This window comes from Sinocyclocheilus anshuiensis, unplaced genomic scaffold (assembly GCF_001515605.1).
Source record: "Sinocyclocheilus anshuiensis isolate Anshui unplaced genomic scaffold, SAMN03320099.WGS_v1.1 scaffold552, whole genome shotgun sequence".
Taxonomy (NCBI): Eukaryota; Metazoa; Chordata; class Actinopteri; order Cypriniformes; family Cyprinidae; genus Sinocyclocheilus; species Sinocyclocheilus anshuiensis.
In genome coordinates, this window is record NW_015554362.1 from 717420 (window position 1) to 741225 (window position 23806).

At 36.8% G+C, this 23806-nt stretch overlaps 2 protein-coding genes across 3 annotated transcripts in view; both read right to left on the bottom strand.

The window, feature by feature from the left end:
• Positions 1 to 13373, bottom strand: part of LOC107671403 (glucocorticoid-induced transcript 1 protein-like) — a 17861-nt gene extending 4488 nt beyond the window's left edge. The window contains exons 1-8 of the mRNA XM_016464319.1: positions 12978 to 13373; positions 9087 to 9208; positions 3951 to 4037; positions 3452 to 3532; positions 838 to 978; positions 643 to 751; positions 434 to 554; positions 12 to 28 (exon numbers count right to left, since the gene is read on the bottom strand). Of these exons, the coding sequence (XP_016319805.1) occupies positions 12 to 28; positions 434 to 554; positions 643 to 751; positions 838 to 978; positions 3452 to 3532; positions 3951 to 4037; positions 9087 to 9208; positions 12978 to 13041 (742 nt within the window). The 5' untranslated portion in view covers positions 13042 to 13373. The remainder of the gene's footprint in view (positions 1 to 11; positions 29 to 433; positions 555 to 642; positions 752 to 837; positions 979 to 3451; positions 3533 to 3950; positions 4038 to 9086; positions 9209 to 12977) is intronic.
• Positions 13374 to 14566: 1193 nt separating this feature from the next.
• LOC107671474 (WD repeat-containing protein mio) overlaps positions 14567 to 23806 on the bottom strand; it is a 10479-nt gene continuing 1239 nt past the window's right edge. Inside the window, exons 2-12 of one of the 2 annotated variants that reach the window (XR_001632204.1) lie at positions 22300 to 23636; positions 21192 to 21290; positions 20774 to 21028; positions 18893 to 19062; positions 18075 to 18140; positions 17834 to 17992; positions 16750 to 16902; positions 16185 to 16389; positions 15970 to 16099; positions 15414 to 15575; positions 14567 to 15290 (exon numbers count right to left, since the gene is read on the bottom strand). Coding sequence is in view for 1 of the 2 variants with exons in the window: in XM_016464402.1 (XP_016319888.1) it covers positions 15485 to 15575; positions 15970 to 16099; positions 16185 to 16389; positions 16750 to 16902; positions 17834 to 17992; positions 18075 to 18140; positions 18893 to 19062; positions 20774 to 21028; positions 21192 to 21290; positions 22300 to 23605 (2634 nt within the window). In the remaining variant the exon portion in view is untranslated. Of the gene's footprint in view, positions 15576 to 15969; positions 16100 to 16184; positions 16390 to 16749; positions 16903 to 17833; positions 17993 to 18074; positions 18141 to 18892; positions 19063 to 20773; positions 21029 to 21191; positions 21291 to 22299; positions 23637 to 23806 lie in introns of both variants that reach the window. The other variant, XM_016464402.1, reaches the window with a different exon arrangement.

The window sequence follows — 23806 nt, forward strand, 5'->3', positions numbered from 1 at the left end:
AATGGGAAAGCCTTGTGTTCTACAAGTGCTACAAAGAAAAAATAATAATATGAGAAGATCAAGAAGCATAGTTATATGTATAAATGTTTATACATGCCTATATGAATATATATACATATATCTTTTTGAGATATTTGCAATATATATATATATATATATATATAAAAGAGTATAAAATAGCATATGCTAGAAAAACATGTCTAAGCATGATGCTTCAAGTGCTTCTGAGTGCTAAACTGAAGCTATTAAAAATGGAGGCTCACTGAGCTGTTTTATCAGCAAACACAAAAACCAAAGCATGATCTCTGGATGCGCACAACAAAAATACAGGACGAGTATTTTAAAAATGTGGTTAAAAAAAAGAAAAAAGAAAAAAAAATAGTAAGCAAAGTGTCTTCTCAAAATCTACAGTAACGCAGTCAATGGTACTTACATGAGATGTTCAAACACTTTGACTTTCTCGCAGCCCTCGGGAGGTTCACGTTTAAATGTGTAACTGTTGTTGGGTTTGGGAGAGCTGGAAAACTGAGGCAGAGGTGAACCACACCTGTAATCTGAGAGGACAAATCAAGCTCTTTATTTAAACAAATCTTCCCTTGCAAACATACTGTGTTTCAGTCATCACGACTGAACGAGCGCTACCTTTCTCAGCGTCCGCAGCAGGAGAGCAGCAGTAACAGGGACTGCAGGAGATGTGTGTGTGATGAAGAGGAGGAACAGGAGCACGGCCGCCGTCCCGCACCTCCAAAGCCTGAACCAGGAGGACAAACATGCAAAAAACCATTTTAAAGTGTCACACTATTGAAATGTTCGATTGAAACCTGTGTGTGTTTGTACCTTCTCCTCCTCTCTCCCCCAGTCTTCACAGATGAAGACGTTCTCCAGCTCCTGGTTAACACAGTCACTATAGCTGGGCATTCGACAAATGACGGGTCTGGAAAGGACCATATTAGATGAAGAAGCAGAGAGCCGCTTTGACTGGAAAAAAGCACCAGTAACCTGATTAATGTCCAAGTCTGAATTGATCAAATCTATGGGTTAATCTCACAAAAACAATCAGTATCAAATTTCACCCCAAAAGATCAAAATCACATTTTGCTTAAAGAAAATGAAGCTTGTTTTTAGGATCATTTATGGTTTTTCATACTGGATGTTTTGCATACATTATGATTGTTTGCAGTATATATATATATATATATATATATATATATATATATATATATGTGTCCTTGCTCAGTGATTTATATGTTATTTGAAAACCTTCTTTTTTAAATAAATGAATAACTAATGACTTAATAAATTCAAAATAAATAGTTTTTGTTATTATTTATTGATATTTTCATTTTTCTTTTTTTTAGTGCCAATCCAGAACATGATAGCACACTTCATGATAACACATTGGAGTTATCCATACCGCTGGTACATGAGGTGGACACAACAATCACAGGGTAAGATTTACACTTCATGAGACGGCTTAAAGAAAACCTCCAACCAAAAATTTTAATTCATCATTATTTATTCACCTTCATGTTCAAAACTACAAAAAAGACCTTAAAAGTAGTCTTTATGACTTGTGCACTATATTTCAAGTCTTCTGAAGCCTGATTATCAAAAATAAACACTTTCATTGAATGCATAAGAATGCATAACATCTTTGGTGCTTCATAGGAAAATCAGTTCATATAGGTTTTTAACATGAGGGTAAGTACATAATAAAAGTTTTCATTTTTTTGGTGGACTTTTCCTGTAACAGCTTTGCAGCCCATTACACTTCCAGACGTCTGATAGCACCAGAAACATCTGCGGTCCGCTCAGTATACAACGCTTACGTGCACATTTCTTTTTTGGCACCAATTTCTTTGCAGCGCTGGAGTATTTCAAAGTTACAGGCTCACTTGTTTTGCAGATGAATGAGGCTTAAATACACAACATGTTTTACAGCAAGATGTACAGGCTGATAATGAGAACGTCCTCCCTGTAATGTTTTAGATGAGCCCGCCAGAGGCTACACTTTAATATATAAACATGATCTCCAGGGGTTGGATGTAAAATCAGATCAAAGTCTGTTTTATGTCATTTAACAAGTTAACTTCATACGTATTAGATGGTTTCTGTAATCAGTATTTGAATATAAAGAATGTATTTAGTACATATATGACCCTGGACCACAAAAGCAGTCTTAAGTCGCTGGGTTATATTTGTAGCAATAGCCAAAAATACATTGTATGGGTCAAAATTATCGATTTTTATTTTATGACAAAAATCATTAGGATATTAAGTAAAGATCATGTTCCATAAAGATATTTTGTACATTTCCTACCGTAAATATATAAAAACTTCATTTTTGATTAGTAATATGCATTGCTAAGAACTTCATTTGGACAACTTTAAAGGCGATTTTCTCAATATTTAGATTTTTTTTGCACCCTCAGATTCCAGATTTTCAAATAGTTGTATCTCAAGACAAATATTGTCCTATCCTAACAAACCATACATCAATGGAAAGCTTATTTATTCAGCTTTCAGATGATGCATAAATCTCAATTTCAAAATTTGACCCTTATGACTGTTTTTTTGGTCCAGGGTCACATACATACATATACATATATATACATCAGAGGTGCCCAAACCTACAAACACGAAGAACCAAAAATCTAAAGTGATCAAAGGGTCGTGAGCCAAAAATGCAGCAAATGTTGCATTATATCCAAATATTGTATTATATTATATTATATGATATTATACAAATTAAATTAAATGTTTAAATAAACAAAAACATTAATACATTTTTATTTTTTTCAATCAAATTCACTTTTTTCCCCCCTACATTTCAATGGAAAAATTAAGCAAAAATAAAAATGAGAAATGAACATAAGCTTCAATGGTATGTTTTTTCCTCACTTTTTTCTTTTCTTTTGTGATATGGTATGGCGGGCCAAATCAACGCTGCTCTCGTATTTTGTATTTTTACTTTTTTTAAATAGAATTTAAACAGAATTTTTAAAAATAGAATTATCTGTTCTGATTTATCTGATGATGTTTTAAATACAAATCATTCAAAAATGTGGGGTCAATATGATTTTTTTTTTATAGAAATTAACAGTAAAGATATTTATAATGTAACAAAATATTTTTTTTTGTTGAATAAATGCTGTTCCTTTGAATGCCATCATATCATATGAATAAATTTTTTAATATATTCAAATAGAAAAGTTTTAATATGTAATATTTCACAATATTTCTGTATTTACCGCTTTTTGATTAAAATAACTGCAGCTTTGGTGAGCATAAGAGACTTCTTTCAAAATCATTTTAAACTCCAAACTTATATATACTACTTTTCAAAAGTATAAACAACCAAATATTCTAATTGCTTAGAAAAATTTACTTCATAGGGGTAATTCCTAGGGTTAAAGATCAGAACAAACCCTAAAAAGTCGATTTACAGTACCTGGGCCGGCGCTTCTTCTTTCTCCTTGATACTGTGGCTGCCCTGCAAACTGCGCTGGAGCTGCTGACGGAGTTTTGCAATCTGGAAATCACATTTTTACCATTAGCAACAGATGGAAGGAAGAAACAAATGCTGACACAAAATCTAAACTCAACCCATGCAGCCCAACACCAGATGACTACTGTATACTAGATGACATGACCTACAATTAACCATATTTAATAGCTATATCTAACTTCACAGGTTTCACCAAACACCGCGCAGTGAGCTTTCTGAAGAGATGTTTATGTCGCCACAGCTTGGGATTCCTAAACTGACTTTGCAGGTGCACACGAGCCAATAATGGCAAGTCAAGACACAATATGTGGGTATGTTTGAGGATGATTATGGGAAAAGAGGCCAATTAACACGCCCAAAGTATGTCTATAAACACATTACCACCCATCACTTGAAATACTTTTCATGTGCAAAAACTGCCTGTGTGTATTTTCATGCATACCTCTATGAGATGGTCAGCGCTGCCCCATGATGCCGAGCGTTTGTGTACAATAACCTCTCCTCCATCCTCAGGCCAAAAGCCAGGCGTCTGCAATAAACAAGATTAAAATATGGTTAAAACATGGTCACCATGCAAATGCTGACTATAATGTCCTATACAGAATATATTCTTGAAGTCATGCAAACTAGATATGTGAATTTTTCATGAAACAACAGGATATTTGAGGTTGGCAAACAGCATGTGTTGCTTCGACCGACCACGACACCCAGAGCTCAAGACAGCCACAGAAGATGGACAATATGAACCACAAAAAAGTGCATCATTTTCCAGATACTGGTTTTCGATTGAACCTGCACGTATCATGTTGCAACTTGAACTTCCAGGCTTCTTGAATGTCTTCTGTTTTGTGGTATGCCAGCTGATAAACGTCTAAGGAAGTTAAGTTGAAGGGTGGAGGAATATTTATAAATGTTTCAACTGTTTTATTCCATGGACCCTGGACTTTCTCACCAACAGACCACAGTCTGTTAGGATCAGTAACCACACCTCCTCCGTCCTCACTTTAAACACTGGGGTACCACAGGGCTGTGTGCTGAGCCCAATCCTCTACTCCCTTTTCACCCACGACTGCATACCTGTGCATGGCTCTAACTCCATAATCAAGTTTGCAAATGACATCACGGTGGTAGGCCTGATCAGCGGCAATGATGAGATGGCCTATAGGGACAAGGTTCAGCATCTAGCAACGTGGTGTGCCAACAATAACCTTGCACTCAACACCCAGAAGACCAAAGAGCTGATTGTTGACCACCGGCGGACTAAGAAGGTGCACACTCTAAAAAAACGTATAAATAAAATTTGTCTTGTTTTCTTGTTTTTCAGTGCAAATGCCTAAAGATTCTTAAATCACAATACATTTACTTGAGAAGGGAAAAAATGACATAAGAAGTCTTATGATCAAAATGAACAACATGAACAAATATCTGCCAACAGGTTCAGAAAAATCTACTTAATTTAAAAGGAAAACAAGTTTTCTTACAGATATCTGACAGATATTTGTTCATGTTTAAGCATAAACTCACCTAATTTTGTTCATTTTTTCAGAACACAAGACTTACATACTATATCTTCAATTTGCATCTCAAGTAAATGTATTTTGATTTAAGGACGTTTAGATATTTGTATTGGAAAACAGCAAAAATACTGAGGAAGATATTCATATTTTGCCGTGTACGCAGTGCCATGATTTTAGGAATTTAAGACTGTCTGCTCCAATTTAAGACGTTTTTAAGGCCTTCATTTATGGAAGGGTGAATGAAGACTTTAAGGCATGTTCATGAATATTATATTATCTGCAAGTAGCTTTTAAAAATACCTATGCAGTTCTTTTTCACAAGGCGAGGGTGAATAAATGAACAAAGAATGCCATCTTTGTAAAGAAGTAAACAGGGTCAATTCTGATTTCATGTTGACTAAGAAAACAGTAAAACAAAAGTTTTTAAACACCAATCATTAATTCGCCAAGCACTTTAAACAATGGCAAAAGCTGCTACAGTCAACAAAGAGCCTCGGCGTGAAGAGAGATGTTGAGAGAAACAGGCTGATTTTGACATTCTGGGCCGCTCTGGAAGCGCGAGGCCTCTGCGAGCCGGATCAGATATTAGCATATGTATGGCTCTCACTGCAGGCAGCTCAGCGCAGGCACACAAAGAGCTGTCGGAGAGCGCCAGGTGGTGCAGAGACACACAGCCATGTGCTCTCAAGCCTTAGGTAGCGTGTGCACACACCTACACACAAACACACACAGAGCGACAGGTGCAAACTGTTGCACCTCCAGAAAGAATTCACTCCACACAACACCAGAGAGAACCTTCTATAACGGCAGACTGCCACCGAACATCGGGCCTTTGTGACGGCTTTGTTTCAGGGGAGGCGAGGGGTCTCAGCGGAGCTAAACCACTGAGCGGTCAAAGACTTCATGATACTAATGAATAAAGGAAACAAAAGCCAGTAAGAATAGACTTCATTACACACAGATGACCATTTCGGCCAATCAGAAACCACACAGCTAGCTAACGAGCAAAGCCGGCCTTCAGTATACACTGTCTGGCTCCATTTGGACACTTCAAGTCAAAAAGAAATCAAATGTACTTACTTAAATAGACATTTCTGGTCTTATTGTGAATTATTTATTTTAGATATTACAAAAAGGCATTTCTGGTCTTATTGTGAATCATTTCAGGGTATATACAGGAATCATGGAGTTAAATTTAAGACCTTTTTTAAGACTCTTTCCATACATTTTAAGACCTCATCGCCACTCCAAGTTTTAACCGGTTACATCGGCGACACTTTAACTTACATTTACTATATATTGATTGTAAGATAGCGCAACTAAACAGACTTACTTTGTGATAACTCCTTGTCAATACAACATAATTCAGAAGGGGGGGAACGAAGCACAAGAGAATTAATTGAGTGACTAACCAATGCAACCCAAGAAACAAGAATTAGACCAATAAACAAAACAACTGACAAAACTTATTGAGGAGGGAAAATAAAGCTCTCCGAGCTAACGAGGCAATGAGTTCACACAGTATATTCAAAAGATGTATTTGTCACATCAACTCAAACCATAGCTGTTTTGTGGAACACTTCTCATGACAAACACCTGACTGATCAGACAGTTTATCTGTGATTACGGAGTGCTTGATTTGATGCAGACTTGACTGAGTGTCAGTACTGCACCTGATCGTGTCTGAATGATCATGGAAGGGAAAATAATGATCACAACTATTACATTATTTTAATTGTGCATCCCAAGCCCATGCCCGTAAAAAAAAACAGCCCAAAGTAGCGCAATTACCATGTCCCAAATATAAAAATGTAATTTCCATCCCTAAAATACATATTTTACAGTCACTGTTATGTACATTTATCATAAACACAGCTCAAATGCTTCCTACAAGTGTGGCCCAAAACATTTAGCACAGTTTTATTACAGGTAGAATGCAAAATGTTTCAGTACAAGCATTTCAACCAAATGTAATTTATGCAATATTTCAAACCTTTAACCCACTGGGGAAAATCAACCCATGGCAACAGTTTAAAAGCAGCCCAATTTCGTGGAAAAAAACAACAACAACCCTGCATCCAACATGAGCTGCAGAAGTCAGATTTGACTAATCACGGGTCAAAAGTAAGGAGAGATAACTGACAAGATGTTGGAGGAATTGCTGCTCAACAGATCCCGAGCTCATTGACAAATATCTTTTATCGTAGGATGTGGTCCCTTTACACAGTGCACGCGCGATCGCGAAATCGAAAGTGAAAGTGAACTGCGACTGCGAGCGCTCATTCAAAGGGGATTTAAATACCCCACATATTGATAGCGGCGGCCTGCGCGAAAATTATATACAATATTAGAATGTTTGCGGGAGCGGACACAAAAATCGTGGGAGCAGATGGGAGCGTGCGGTAATGGTCAGAAATTCAGCGTGAGCGGGATCAACAAGCCCCGCACTATCACGCAGCGGCGCAGTCAGTCAGTGAGAGCCGTAACCGATGACGTCAAATCTTGCGGGATTCCATAAATAAAATACACAGAACCCCACTATTCGGACAAATATACGTACATAATGAAAAGATGATACAAAATTTAATACCTTGGAAAATGGCATTTAAGACTTTTTAATACTTTTTAAGGGCCTTAATTTTCTCTAAATTGATTGATCAACTTTTATTACTTTTTAAGGACACCCTGCATTTATTGGTGCATGTTTATTTAGATACTACAAAAATATGTTTTTGGTCTTATTGTAAATTATTTATTGGTGCACGTTATTTTAGATACTATGAAAAATTCTTAAATCAACAATTTAATAATTTGCATCACCTCTACAGCGAATGACATAATTTTTTTTAACTTTTCCTTTCTGTTTACTGTCAAATATAAATTGTACTGAAAATGCCTCTATATTTTTTCTCTATTTAAATCTTCCCAATTAATATTTAAAATTCTATTTAAGTTCTAAAATGCTAATATCTGAAAAAAACGAAATAAAAAATGTAAATAATATGTATATACACATATAAATCCTTTTCCACTCTGTTAATATCCACTGTGAATCAATAAATCAATCTCCGATTGATAAAACTTACATTTTAATACCCTATTTAACTTGGAAACATCAGATTATGGAAATGAAATTGGTTCACATTTGTGTGAATTGTCTAAATAACTAAATGTGATTAAAATACAAATGAAACAGCATACAAGTGTCATTTATTTTAAAGAAAGAAGCACGTAAGCAAACTTTTCAATCTAGATGGTTAAAAAAACTATTATTTTTTAGTGATAAACCAATAGAAATAAAACTCAAAATTAGCATTGGTCACTTTGTGTTTGTGAAATACTAGTATTACATTTGTATAAGTAAGTCACTGAGCAAAAATGATGACAAAAGTTAGTTTTACAGGGAAAAGTATCAATGTATTTTAATGGAATTTTGTTATCTAATGCAATGACATTCAGCCATTTGAAGTGTAATGTCTCTGGTTGATTCATCGGTGCACAAATTCCAATTAATACATATTTGTCTTTGTAATCTTTCATAAAAAAACGGAATCATTTGCACCATCTCTGCAACAACTTTCCTTTTCCATTTACGTCACTGGTCTCTTATTTTTCAGCTCTCTTGGCTCTATTCTGTTATGCAACGCCCACTTTTGAAATAAATCAATTCCTGACGGACAAAATCAACTTGTTGTCTTGTTTAATTTGATTTTAACTTGATTATGGAAATTAAATTGGTTGCAAACACCATTTCAAGCTGATTTTGAGTTGGAAACGTCCCAATATCTATATCACTGCATTAAAACACTTTTCAAGCAAAACATTTCATAAAATGGGGATTTTAAATTCTAAGTACTGTAAATTCTGTCAATTTAAATTCTTAGTACTGTAAGAAAAATGGGTAGTTAGTTCTGAGAAAAGGCCTCACATCAATGGTTTGCAGATGCAGCTTTGATATTTTGTTGTCTAATGCAATGGCATTCAGACATCATAAGTGTCTAATTATTTTAGGGGGTACTATTTGTGAACTGTAAAACAAATTGCATTTGACATTGACTCACCTGTGTGGCTTTATCACTCATACAGGACGCCTGGGGTTGGTACGGCTCTCGCGGCCACTGTCCAATTAGGTACTGCTCAGGCAGCTTGTCCAATGAGGGCGGCTGTCGACTGGCTGATCGAGCTTGTGAGAAAAGAAGAGGCGTTCTTGATTATGTCTGCAGTGGACAATGACATGAGACATTACTGCAGTGCAGTGACGGAGAGGAAGTCGGTGGGTGTCACTGGAAACTGATGAGCTTTTGCCTACACTGTCATAACTGTACTGAAACAGAACAAGAACAGATTGTATTTATGATGGAAACGGAAGTAACAGAAACTTCATATTTACATTTTCTAAAGAAAATTTGACTAGTGTTTGACCATGCAAAACGTACTTGTTTACAGACCTAAGTCAAGTCTCTTATGATATTCTGATCTCTAGATATGGCTCAGGTCCCTCTGTCAGTGTAAATCTATGTGAATTTTTTTTTTTTTTGCTAATTTTTTGGTCCCCAAAAATCACCCAAAAATCCATCCAACTGCTCCCACATGCATGTACACACATGCACCAACAGCTGAAATTCAAAACAACTCGCTTGCATGCAGCCCACAGAGCAATTCCTGCGAGTGTTTGCTCTCTGCTCCAGCTCTGCAAACACAAATGTCAAAGCCTATGCAAAAGAGAAGGCAAAATGGCACTGTCAGTTTACCCTCTGCTCATTGTTTTACATCATTGTACCGAAAGAACACAACTCAGCAAGTGACACTCATTATCAGATGTGTCGCAGCACGGCTGGTTACAGTACAGTCCTCAAACACTGAAGCAGTCTGAATGATAACCATCAACTCTGAAACATTTTCAGCCCAGTACACACACCTTTTCTCAATGCACTTGTTGGGGGACGGCTGCACTACATTCACTTGCAGATTGCAGCGAGGCAGCTGCAAGGTCTTTGTGTGAAAGAGAAGCATTTCAAATGCAAATCTACACAAGCATCAGGCACTCCATGAGGACGGGAGATAGAGAGCTGTCCGACTTAATAGGTACAGCCGGCCTGGCCAGAACGGTTTAGACAATAGTAGTAGAATGAGACGTAAAAATGTGAATCACAGTCAAAAAGTTGTTTTTGAGATTCTTTGCTGAACTTGCACAATGAAACACTTGTGAACAATCGGTAACACAATGAAACGAGTAGATAAGACAATGGCCATGTTCAGAATGGAATACTAGTTTACTAACTCTAAATAGTGTGCAGTATGTACTGTATAGTTCCTACTTAGTATGTACTGTAAAACACAATGCCATTATAAATGTCTCCAAAAGCAGTGTGCTACATTGTTGTCACATGATGTTGCTTGTTTAATTCAGCAAGAGGTGTGGAGTTATGGTGTGTCGGAAAGATCGTATTTATGAGATCAATGCACATAAATGACACCACATTATTTTTAATTATGAGAAAACTTTCTTTAAGCCCTGAGTTTCCAAGTTGGGGGCATGTCTGACATGTCAGACACAATGAATCCAGCTTCTGTATTGATGATAAATCTGAAGATTTTTTTTTTCATTTACAATAAAAATAGCAAAGCTGCATGTGCAAAATACGATAGTATGCAATAATGATAGAATACATAACCATTTAAAGGAACACTCCACTATTTTTGAAAATAGGCTCATTTTCCAACTCCCCTAGAGTTAAACAGTTGAGTTTTACCGTTTTCAAAATCCAGGAAACGAATCATTAGGTGCTGCGTAATATCATTGCGCTTGCTTCACCCATGGTACGGCAGCAAAGTCCCTTGATTATTACGCCGGAATGAGAGTATAGTTCCTAGCCATATCGGCCTAGAAAATTGCAACTTTTCATTTTCCTTCGGTCTTAGTACACGATATAACTACAGAAGTTTAAAGCAACTTGATAAATTGAATAAAAATGCACAAAAAAAAACACAGATGCCCATTCTTTATTCATCATTTTGTAGAAGTAGAGGTAAAAATATTGCTTATTTTTTTTTGTAGAAAAGGTGCATTACCATCTTACTCCGATCAAAGTGACTTGAACGCACATGACGCCATAATTAAGACTTTTCAACACATAAATATGAACTTCCCAAGAGGACTTGAAACAAAAAATATTCAATCTTGTAATAAAATAAAATGATAAAATATATGAAGATTTGTCAGACTAATCAAATAAGAAATCAACAAACAGATCAGCTGTAAAGGAAAATGAGCCTATTTTCAAAAATAGTGGAGTGTTCCTTTAAAGCAACTTGATAAATTGAATAAAAATGCACAAAAAGAAACACAGATGCCCATTCTTTATTCATCATTTTGTAGAAGTAGAGATAAAAATATTGCTTATTTTTTTTTGTAGAAAAGGTGCATTGCCATCTTACTCCGATCAAAGTGACTTGAACGCACATGACGCCATAATTAAGACTTTTCAACACATAAATATGAACTTCCCAAGAGGACTTGAAACAAAAAATATTCAATCTTGTAATAAAATAAAATGATAAAATATATGAAGATTTGTCAGACTAATCAAATAAGAAATCAACAAACAGATCAGCTGTAAAGGTCAAGACTGAAGTCACTTCCAGTTCATCTGTCACACTCGAAATGGAAGGTCAATTTGAGAGCATTGCATTGTGGGATACAGTATTCCTATTAGGTTCTTCTGAAATTCCATGCATACAGAAAATACTGTGCTGCATACTGCAGAAGAGTAGCATGCTAGTGTGTTATTCCAAACGTAGCAAGTGTGACTACAGCAAAGACGTGCATGTCATCTGAGAAAACGTTCAAAGGTGTGATACATAATGAATAATGTCGAGTGAGAGGTTTATTACTGAAAAATAAACCAGTTTTGCTAAATAAAATATAGATTTGTTTTGTGATAATGATCATCTGATTGTATAATATCTTACTTATTACACAACTTCCTGTCAAATTAACAAATAAATGAATATGGGATATTGATGATACAAATCAAAATTGCACAGCTGTGTAGAAAATTGATTGACCGGGACAAAGGTTGATCATGCAGCTTTATGTCAATATTATGAAATATAAATGCTGAATGCCACTATTGACATATCAGAATCAAGTCCAAGGAGCAGTGCAATAAAATGAAACTATATGATACTTCACAAAATAGTCCATGAAGTGGTCTGTGGTTCATATGCTATAAACATGTTGTATCTTTCTGAAAAACCCAGAATTTATGGCTGAATGATTTAAAATGTGAAAGAAAGAAAGAAAGAAAGAAAGTTACATGGCCCTAAAACGTAACAACTCAGAGAACTAATGCTATTTTTACAGAAACATAACACACACACACACACACACACACACACACAAAGTTACAGTCTTTATCTCAAGGTCTTGAGATATCTGATGGCCACAGAAATGTGGTGTTGGACTGGATCGGGGTCTCAAGGGTCTAATCTTGTTCTGGATCTGGGTCTTAGTGGGTCTAGGGTTGGGTTGGGTCCTAACTTTGATATAATATAAGGGCTTTCATTTATTACTATGTTTTTTCCTAATCATTTCTAATTGTCTTTGTACAGGATCTGACAATTCTGCCAAACTGTTCTTAAACAGTTGACTGCAAGTGAATCTGTATCAAATGATATTGCTCAACATTTTACTTACACAAAGACTATAATTAAACAACTTTGTCTTCTTCAGTGATTTAAACCTAACTGCACATATATAACAGATACTATTCAGATCATAAAATATCTATAAAACCTTAGGAAGGAAAGTGTAATCAATAAATATCCAATGTGGAAGATGCAGTCAAATCAAGCTCACATGATAAATACTAGTTATAGATCATATGTAAAGAGTTTAAGACCAAACAAACTCATTAACAGGAGTTTAAGCAGGTTCAATTTAAGCGTACCTCTCCCTGCTGTTATAAAGTGACTCTCTGGTGGGATCCTGGTGGGCTTAGTGATCTGCTTCATATTTGCAGCATGTGATGATGATGATGGTGGACTTCTGCTGTGTCTTGAAGAGGAGAATGAAGCTGATCTCGTCTGATCACTCCATCTCAGAGGGACACTGGCAGAAGTCTGGAGTTACTGTTGCACTTGATGCGTAAATGCGCACGGGACACAATAATAAACTCCAGAACGAGAACTGAAAACGTGTTCATGCGAAAAGCCGAGCTATTATTACATTTCGCTTCCTCTTAACCAATTGTGCGCGTACGAGTATGTCGTTCCCTGTAAAACTTTGAATCTAAGTGGACGCAAAGTTCAGACGCAGGTCCAAACTCTCCAGTGCTCCTGCGCTGACAGATGTGTTGCAGTAAAGGCAGTGGGCGGGCGGAAGGCACGGCACGCTGAATCTGATTGGAACGGAGACCAGCGCTGCTCGTTGCTTATTGGCTTATGCGTTCCTTCTTACAGCGAAGAGCCAATGAGATCACTGCATTATCAGCTGGGGAGGAGTTTAGTTTTGCGTGGAAAACAGACACCGCTTTGGAGCTGTGGAATGTTTTTATGTCGTCTCATATTCTGAACAGAGAAAGTGTAGGAGTTTTGTTTACATTCTGGGAATCATTACTTGAATTATCTTAAAGGAGTAGTTCAAGAAAAGTAATTCTTTACTCAGCCTCATGTCGTTCCAAACCCGTACAATGAACATAAAAGCTCATAGTGACTGTGTTGAGCTCTAAAAATGGCACACAAAAAAAAAAACATCATGAGAGTTGTCTATACAAGAAGGAAGTTGTTGTATGTATTTTTAAGTTGTGTGAGAAACAGGCCAACACTGAAGTCATTATTAACCGAATACCTTCCCCTCTTCCTCATTTGTGTTCTTGTTCAGACTCAAAATGGCATTGGGCCTGAAGCTCAGTTTGATGCCATTGATAGCAACATGCTATTAGTTCTCATGACAAAGCACAGTTTCCATCCAAATTCTCCAAGGAAAGACTGTTGTCATGGGGTTCCCTCAGGAATTTCTTTTTTTGTTCTACATTATAAATTACAGCCATAGCTCAAAAGTGAATTGGAGGTATGGCTGCAATTTATGTTGCGGAACAAAACGTGAAAGTCTCGACAAGTAACGATAACCACAGACCATATTTTACGATATATATTACTTGTGATGAATCCCAAAATAGCTATGCACAAAAACAACAGAAATGTCATGAGTCACATGTCTCGAAACGTGAATTGTATTTCTGATCTTAGCACTACAAACTCAATGGCTTTATTGTCATGAAAATGTCACAATACAAAAAAAAAACCTGGTATGGTCCTAAAATATAGTTCCAAAATAGGCTTTTCTGGGCGAACTATGACTCAGACATGTTCACACACCATTCTTTTTTCTTTTTTTTTTTGCAGTAAGTAAAGATTTTAAACTTGATCTAAACAGTTTATTTCTTCATTTCTGCTATTGCATATCTTCATCATGGTTCACTAAACTGAAAATCTGTATTAATCTCATTGAAGCAAACAAAATGTCTCATTATTTGGTTGCATAAAGGAAAAAAAATACTGCATTCAAAACTCCTTCAAAAAATGTTTTAACATTAGTCCTCAATGGAAGTTCGTTTTGCTTTTCAAAAAATACAGACACAATCATTTAAATAGTTAGGATGTTAAATTTGCATTGATTGTGCGATAAATTAAGGTAAGCACTACAAAACAGCATTACCTTTGGATCCAAAATTGCAACACTTTGCCAGAACTAACGTTAAACCTACATATTTTAAACAACAAAAATCTGCAAAAATCACTTTGTGTTATTTGTTAAAAGGAATTTTTAAAACAAACAATAGAAATTTTACCACTTTCCAGTGAAGATCATTTGACTGTATTGTAGATCTCTGAACAAATTAAATTTTCATCAGCTGACCGAGGTTCAGTGTGGTATGGAGTAATATGCAATAAATACATAACAATAAAACAATATGAATTGCTAAACTCAAAGGCAAATAGTATTTATGGACCGTGTGAAAGCACTTTCTAAGATATAAACAAAACATTCCTGACATGCATTCAAACTCCTCAGGTTGAAATTATTGTCCCTGTCTCTAAAGTTGATACTGAAATAGTTTTATTCATAGAATCTCCTGCTACTGGACCACAAATGCATAGGTCAGACATTCACATGGATTCTTTCTCGAGAAGGTCGGACGTCTCAGGACACACAACTGCCCGCGGGTGGGTGACTTAATTATGGGTAACTGCTTTAGTTCCTGTGACAATAGAGCACCTGTCGTCAACTTCAATACCAGTGAGGTGTGCAAATCACTTCAGAAAAGACACATATGCTCGTCATTAACTTCTGAAACTGTGAGAACTTTGCCATCATCACTTACAGAACTAATGTTGGTAGCTGGTTTCTAGTCATTTGGGAGATTTACGTTGGAAAACAAAGGCAGAAAGGCCTTTATACACTATCAGAAGGCACCAGGTTGCCTGTGGTGTCCAGCTGCATGCATTTACAGGTGCAGGCCGACACGGGACACTCACTGTGATCTCTGAAAGAAAAGACAATATAATGGCACAGAAAATGTTATACTTAATACTATAAACCACAGTTCAAATGTTTAATGTTTTTGAAAGATGTCTTTTAAGGCTGCATTTATTTGATTCAGTAAAAACAGCAATATTATGAAATATTAAACTGTGATGCATTTTTTCCATGATTCTCTGATGAATAGAAAGTTCAAAAGAACAGCATTTTTTTTAAATCGTAATCTTTTGTAACATTATAAATATCTTTTCATATCTTCACTTTTGATCAATTGAATGCATCCTTTTTGAATAAAAGTATTAATTTCTTTAAAAAAAAACAAACTTTTGAACAGTAGTGTATTTGTATTTATAAGGTCATCGAATAAATGGCACAATATGGGTGAATATGACTCTTACCTAAACCAGCTGAGCATGTGACCTGCGTGACCACCATGCCGGCAGTTGTGGCACCAGGTGAACCAGTTATTGAACTGTGCGAGTTTTTTGTCTCGTGTGAGATCGGCTTTCTCATTTGCTTTTCCTGTGCCTGATAAGACGGACGAGATGAGTGAACTGAACATGTTTACATTATGGTATCATAATTGAAGAACTTTAAATGATCCGTCTGTTACCTGGGCAGCTGGACACAGGAGTGCCCATGTTCATTAAGCAGAGGGCACAGCGTGGAAGTGGTTTACGACAGCCAGGGCAACTGGTGACCTTTGACTTGGTGGGTGAACCGCTGACCCCGTACTGACTGAATCCACGGCCCTGATGAGGCATCGCTGAGCAGCTGTATGATATAGACTTTCCACAGAAATTACAGCTCACAAACACCTGCACAGAACATATGTACAGGAATCAGGACAAATAAGAAAAAGAAAAAAAATATTATCAGAATTAGCCAACATAAAGACAAAATGCAAGATTAAGTATGCAACAAAAAATTATATTTAAATCATGATATACAGTGGGTACGGAAAGTATTCAGACCCCCTTAAATTTTTCACTCTTTGTTATATTGCAGCCATTTGCTAAGCTAGCTATACATGTCGGTCAGTATTAGTGATTTTTATAAAATTATCGATCAGATCGATTATTTTTTTTAAATCACTAATACTGACCGATATAAATTCATCAGTGATTATATCATGCATGCAAAGCTTAACAACTGGCAGAAAGAAACTTGATTCTAGCCTGTGGAAGTGGTTTTGAGCTGGGATCCAATTTGCTCCTATGAATGTCAAATTCAGCCCGTTTATGCCAAAACCTCCAGGCATCCAACAGGTTGCGATAGTTCTCGATCCAGCACTGCACCCGAGGGTCCTTCAGCACCTCTCCTGGGGAGCCCTGCCACAACAAACAGCACACAAATCAACATTTAACCAACTCATCTGGAAACTGTGAGGCAGACCTGAATCCACATCAGTTTTCCTGGTTTAACAACACACAGTGACAATTCTTTTTCTTCTCAACATTTCTCTTCTCTAGCTTGCTTTCTAATCTAGTTGTCTAATAAACCTGCCATTGTATATTACGTATATATGTTGGCTCTTTGACAAATTGCTTTTGCGCCTCTTTTGTCGCTTTGGATAAAAGCACCTGCTAAATACATAAATGTAAATGTACAAAAATTTGATTCATCCTATCTATCCATCTAATGAACATCTTAATTTGTTTGCATTTTCCTTTTTTTTCTTTCTGTAATATACACCACCGTTCACAAGTTTAGGGTAAGATTTCTCTGACAGACATTAATACTTTTATTCAGCAAGCATGCATTAAATTGATCAGGTGACAGTAAAGACATTTCTAATGACATTTTAAAAAATCTATTTCAAATAAATGTTCTTTTGAAATTTCTATTTATCAAAGAATCCTAAAAAAAAAAAAAAACAACTATCACAGTTTCCACAAAGATATTAAGCAGCACAACTGTTTTCATCACTGATAATAATAAGAAATGTATCTTGAGTAGAGAATCCTTAAATTAGAATGATTGCTGAAGGATCATGTGACACTAAAGACTGGAGTAATGATGCTGAAAATTCTACTTTGCATTACAGAAAAAAATTACATTTTAAAATACATTCAAATAGAAAAGTTATTTTAAACTGTAATAATATTTCACAATATTACTGTTTTTACTGTATTTTGTACTCCTTTCAACAACAAAAAAACTAAACCGACTCCAAACATCCATCCATCCACCCGAGAGCAGATTATTCTCTTATGTAGCTGTCTTTATCATGTATTGTTCAGTTTCTGGACATTCACTTACTTTGAGCATGCAGAAACTGGCCGTCTGCACGTCTCCGGTTCGGTCTACATAACTCTCCATAAGATCTACTCCATCTTTCGTCAGTCCTGTCAGCAGGATGCCCTCCAGATTACCAGCCTCCTTCATCTCATTGGTCAGCTTGTCTATGTAACGAGGCAACTTAAGGGAGAAAAAAATGACAGTATATTATTTAGTGCACATCAATGAGACCTGGATAAGCTCAGGGGTGAGCGGGTCTTACCTGAGCGTCATTTAGAAACATACATGCAAATGCCACCCGGTCCCTAACAGCCACACGACTCTCATACTAGAAAACAGAGAACACACTTTTTATTAAAGAACTGACCTGAATGTACAGTAATTACAATTGCATATTGTAAATTCATTGCAACACTGAATATTAATTTAAAGGGTTAGTTCACCCAAAAATGAAAATTCTGTCATTAATTACTCACCCTTGTGTTGTTCGAAACCCGTAAGACCTTCGTTCATCTTCAGAACACAATTTAAGATATTTTTGATGAAATCTGAGGGCTCTCTGACCCTCCTATAGACAGCAAGGTAACTACCACGTTAAAGGTCCAGAAACGTCCACACACGCTCGCGTCATGATACTTTCGTGAACGCTCGTCCACAAGTGACGCAGTAGAGAAGCAAATGTGGAATAAAGTCGTTATTTTTGTTTTCTTTGCGCAAAAAAGTATTCTCGTAGCTTCGTAACTTTACAGTTGAAGTTACACGGACTACTTTGTCGATCATCTTGGTACTTTTCTTGGTCCTTGAACGTGGTAGTTACCTTGCTGTCTATGGGAGGGTCAGAGAGCCCTCAGATTTCATCAAAAATATCTTAAATTGTGTTCCGAAGATGAAGGTAGTTACCTTGCTGTCTATGGGAGGGTCAGAGAGCCCTCAGATTTCATCAAAAATATCTTAAATTGTGTTCCGAAGGTGAATGAAGGTCTTACGGGTTTCGAACAACACGAGGGTGAGTAATTAATGACAGAATTTTCATTTTTGGGTGAACTAACCCTTTAAGCACAATACATTTTATAAACATACCAAGACCGCATCATAGGCGCCAGGTTCACTGGTGAGGAAGGCAAACATGATACACAGGTACGGCTTCTTCAGCTGGAGTCTGAGAGAGCTGCACATCTCTCTCCACAGGGAGTTTTTCTCATCAGTGTAGCCCGACAGAGCCATGGCCACCACGTTCAGGTTCAGATCACCTGAGCACAACATAAAGGAAACAGAAAACAAGATGCATTTGTATATGTCCAAGATCAAGGTTATTATAATTAACTAAAACTAAAACCAAGAAAAAACATTTTTGTTACTTAAAATAAATTTTAACTGAAATAAAATTAAATATATATTAAAAACATTTTTAATAAGTTTAACTTGAAGTACTAAAACAATAAATAAACTAAAACCAAAAAAAATTTATTAATAAATATTTTTACAGTATATATATATATATATATATATATATAAACATATATTTAAAAATACTCACCCAACCCAACAAAATGACAAAAATTTTAATATGTTAAATGTATATGTGTGTGTGTGTGTAAAAGAACTGTGTGGAACTTTTGTGTTCTAAGGAAGAAAGAACAATATATGACATTTGGATAAGTGCAAACAAAACACAATGCAAAGACAAAAGCCTTATGGCAGTAGGTGTAGAAAAAACCCACACCCTTTGTAAAGATTATAAAAGATTAGATCTTTTTCCCAAAGCCAAAACAAATTATGCTTTAAGCCCAAACAACGGGCAATTATGAATAATAAACATACAGCCCCATATGCTGTATGCATCTGCGGCTTTAGGGCTTTTAATATTAAACGGCTATCATTGTGTAACGTAAGCCATGCTTTTGTCATTTTGTCAGTATATAAAGGACAATTTTGATTGCAAACAGGCAGCAGATGGCGTGTTTCTGTCTTGCCTGGATTTCACACAGTCCTTCTAACATTCATCCAAATGTACAGAGAGGACAGGACTTCCTGTAAATCCTTAGGGGAACATGAACATCTATCTCTCTATATAAACAAGTTATTCAGAATTGTTCAGCTGTCATCTCCAATTTAAATGACTCCCTAATAGAGATCAATTATATATCATTATCAGCCAATAGAGGCATTTTTATACAGATATCAGGGCTTCTTTTCTCCAATTCACACCTTGTACACTCATTATGTATCTAGTTATGCATCTTTTACTGTGCATTATATTTTGATGTCAAATTACAGACTGGAGTTTTAGTGTGAACACTAGTAAAAACAGTAGAAAAATAGCACATTTATAAAATTGGTCATCACATTATAAAAAGAAAGTATGGCATCTGTTAAAAAAATAAATACATTTTGAAGTGGCACTAACGTGTCCAGGTAAGATTTCTACCCAAATTAAGAAAAGAAAAAGGGAAATTTACATTTAAAAAAACAACAACCTCATGTCATTTTCATTTAAAGTTGAATTACAAAAAAAAACTAATAAATAAAAATTAATAAACACTATATGGATGTTTAAAAAAAAATTAATAATTAAAACTTTTACTAAAATTAAAGTGAAAAACAAAATATAAAAATAAACGCAAAATATTAACAAAAACTAGAATAGTATATTTATGATATTTAAGTAACACTGAGATGTTCTCTCTCTCTCTCTCTCTAATATATATATACTGTATATACAGTACAGTACAATAATAAGAACTATGGAGGAAAATGCTTACTTGATATGAAAATAACATCACTGTGCAAAAAAATCTTTAAAATATGCTTAATTTTTGCTGCAAAATATAATTCCTTTTTTTCCCTTTAGATTTTGGGGTAAGAAAAGACAAGGGCAGGTTCTTGGCACATTTTGTGAGATTGTGAGATTTATAGTCACTGTCACTGGCAGCACAATGTTCCTCCAGTCCAGTCACGTACCTTTCTCTGCTGAAGCTCCTTTGTTAAGAATCTGAATGGCTCGACGGATGTCCAGGTTAAAGAGGGCGACAGCAGCGGCTCTCTCCCACTCGCCCTCCTGCTCCAGAGACTTCAGGAAGGGCTCCACATCGATGTCGGGCCCTCGACCAATCCAGCCACATAGCTGCAGGGCCAGACTGCGCTCCTCGCTGTGGTACCGCGGTACATCGGTCTGCCTGTCTGAACCCGACCAGCAGCGCCGTGTCTCTGTAGTGCCTGAGAGAATGAGATTTCTTTAGAGGGCCTCCAGTGTCAGATACCATGAGGCTGACTGAGGCTTTTAGCAGATGTCTATGAGAAATACTTCTACTGTACAGAGCAATAATACACAATAATGTTCACAGAAAATGTGATCGGATATTGTGCCGTTCGCACTTACCAGAGCTGGACTTGACGATGTTTTTGATGCCTGAGTAGATGAGCGACTGTTTATTGCTCTGTTGTTTCTGCTCCACATTTTCAGTGTACTGCTTCATAAGTAAAACTTACATAGGAAATATAGAGATATCAAATAGAACAACACCATATAGACAAGAATATGACAACAACAACAAAAAAAAACAATCGATCCATGGATTTACAAATAATACATACATAAGAATCATGAACATTTCTCAAAATAATTTAATGTTAATTCAGTTGTTAAAATTGATTTCTTGATGTTTAACAATGTCCAGTTTCAAGTGAAATTACAGTATATATATATAATGCTGTTCTTTTTAACTTTTTATTCATCAAAGAATCCTGAAAAAAGTATCGCAGTTTCCCAAAAACTATTTGGCAACACAACTGTTGCCAACATTGATAATTCTAATAATAAATCAGCATATTAGAATGATTTCTTAAGGATCATGTGACACTTTATACTGGAGTAATGGCTGATAGAAATTCAGCTTTGCATCACAGAAATAAATTATATTTTAAAGGATATTAAAATATAAACCATTATTTTATATTGTAATAACATTTTGCAAGATTACTGTTTTTTTCTGTATTTTTGATCAAATAAATGCAGCCTTGATGAGCATAAGAGACTTCTTTAAAAAACATTACCAGTCTTACTGATCCCAAACTTTTGACCAGTAGTCTATTATTACTACTATAATTATTATTGTCTATTCAAAAGTTTATATATATATATAGTCATATAAATAATAAAATAAACCATATATTACTACTACTACTACTACTACTAATAATAATACAATTATTATTATATGTAAATAATAATTCGATATAATACATATTGTAACTTATAATAATGATTATATATATATAATAGTAATAATAAAATTATATATATAATTAATAATGTAATATATTTTATTTATGTGTTATATTATTATATGAGTCAAGTAAATAGCAAAACATCCTGAAACAATGAGAAATAGTTAGTTTTTTAGGTAAACATTCAACAATAACTTTGACATATGCTTTGAAAGGTTCAATCGTCTCCTGTAATGCTGCAGCGCTGCAGTGAAGGATATAATGGAGCGTGTACCAGAGCGACCTCAGCTGCGGGTCGTCTCCTCCGGCCAGCACGTGGTTCCTCCACACCTGGACGGTGTCGTGGCCGTAATGCGACTGCGCTCGCTCCCTCATCTTAGTGGCGATGTCCTTCTCAGTAGCGGCCACCCCCTGACCGGCGTCCTCCGCGCACTCGTACAGGTGCCGCCCGCACGCCCACATCAGCGCCGTGGTGGAGCTCCAGGCCAGCGATATGCGCTCGAAGACCGTGAAGTCGTTCATGACCCGGTTGGGCGACACCACCACCATGCGGTTCTGGGCGGACGGATGCCAGGCAAAGCTGCTGATGATGCTCTCGCTGCAGGGCTGGACGCTGCGCTCGATGATGGTGGGCTCAACCTCGTCGCCGAACGGCATGGGCGTGTGCTGCATGTCGTACAGCCGGATGATGTTGCTGTCCCGCGTGAGCGTGGCCAGCAGGCCCATGCGTGTGGGACACCATGCCACTTTAGTCAAAGGCTTGGGCTGCTCGGTCAAAGTAAAGACCGGCTTTTCGAATTTCCGCAAATCCCAGATGGCCACCTGGCCTTCGAAGAAGGACGCAACGCGATCCTGAAAGTGAGGATCCACCGTTACACCCTGGATGGCTTTGGTGTTCACAAACGTCTTCTGGCTGGTGTTGCGGAGGTCAAAGATGGCCAGATTTCGATGCATCCCAGCCAGGAGTAACTTTTGATGGTCACGAGGGAGCCAACAAAGAGAAAGACATGCATCGTTCTGACCGAGCTCGTACAGCGGTTTGGTCACCACCAACCCAGAGTCCACGTCTCCAGACAGACGAACCTTCTCAGCTGGAACCGCTTCAGGAGAAAATTTACTACTTATGTCCCATATGAGAACGGAAAAATCAGCCCGATGTTTGTCCAAACCAGCCGCCAGCCAGTTACTGTCCACCGGGTTCCACGCGAGTGTATTGCATTGTCGGGCGTGCTTGGGTACAAACTCTTTACCCACCAGCTCCTTACATTTGGAGTTATGGCTCTGTCCCAGACTGGTCAGGACGACTCGGCCGTTGGCCTGTCCCACAGCCAGCAAACACTCCGGCTCATGTTTGGGATACCAGGCCACGCATTTCATATACGGGGTGTCAGAGTTGATGGCCAGCAGCGTAGCCGCGGTCTCCTCTGATAGCGGAAGGGCACCGGCTTTGGTCTCCGAGCTTCCTGCAGGTCCGATCCGATACAGACTGAGTTCAGTGTCGCAGATCACATAGCGGTCTGCGTGATGGGGAGACCACAGGATATCTGGCTTATAGCCGCTCGACATGGCAGGACAGTGGTTTCTTCAGTGCAGATACCTGTGAATGATAAAGAATCTTATTTATAAAGCACTTATACATCACACCTATCAGCAATACTTGGATTAATTCATATATTTATAGACATATTGCATATTATATGTGACCCTGGACCACAAAAGCAGTCTTAAGTCGCTGGGGTATATTTGTAGCAATAGCCAAAAAACATT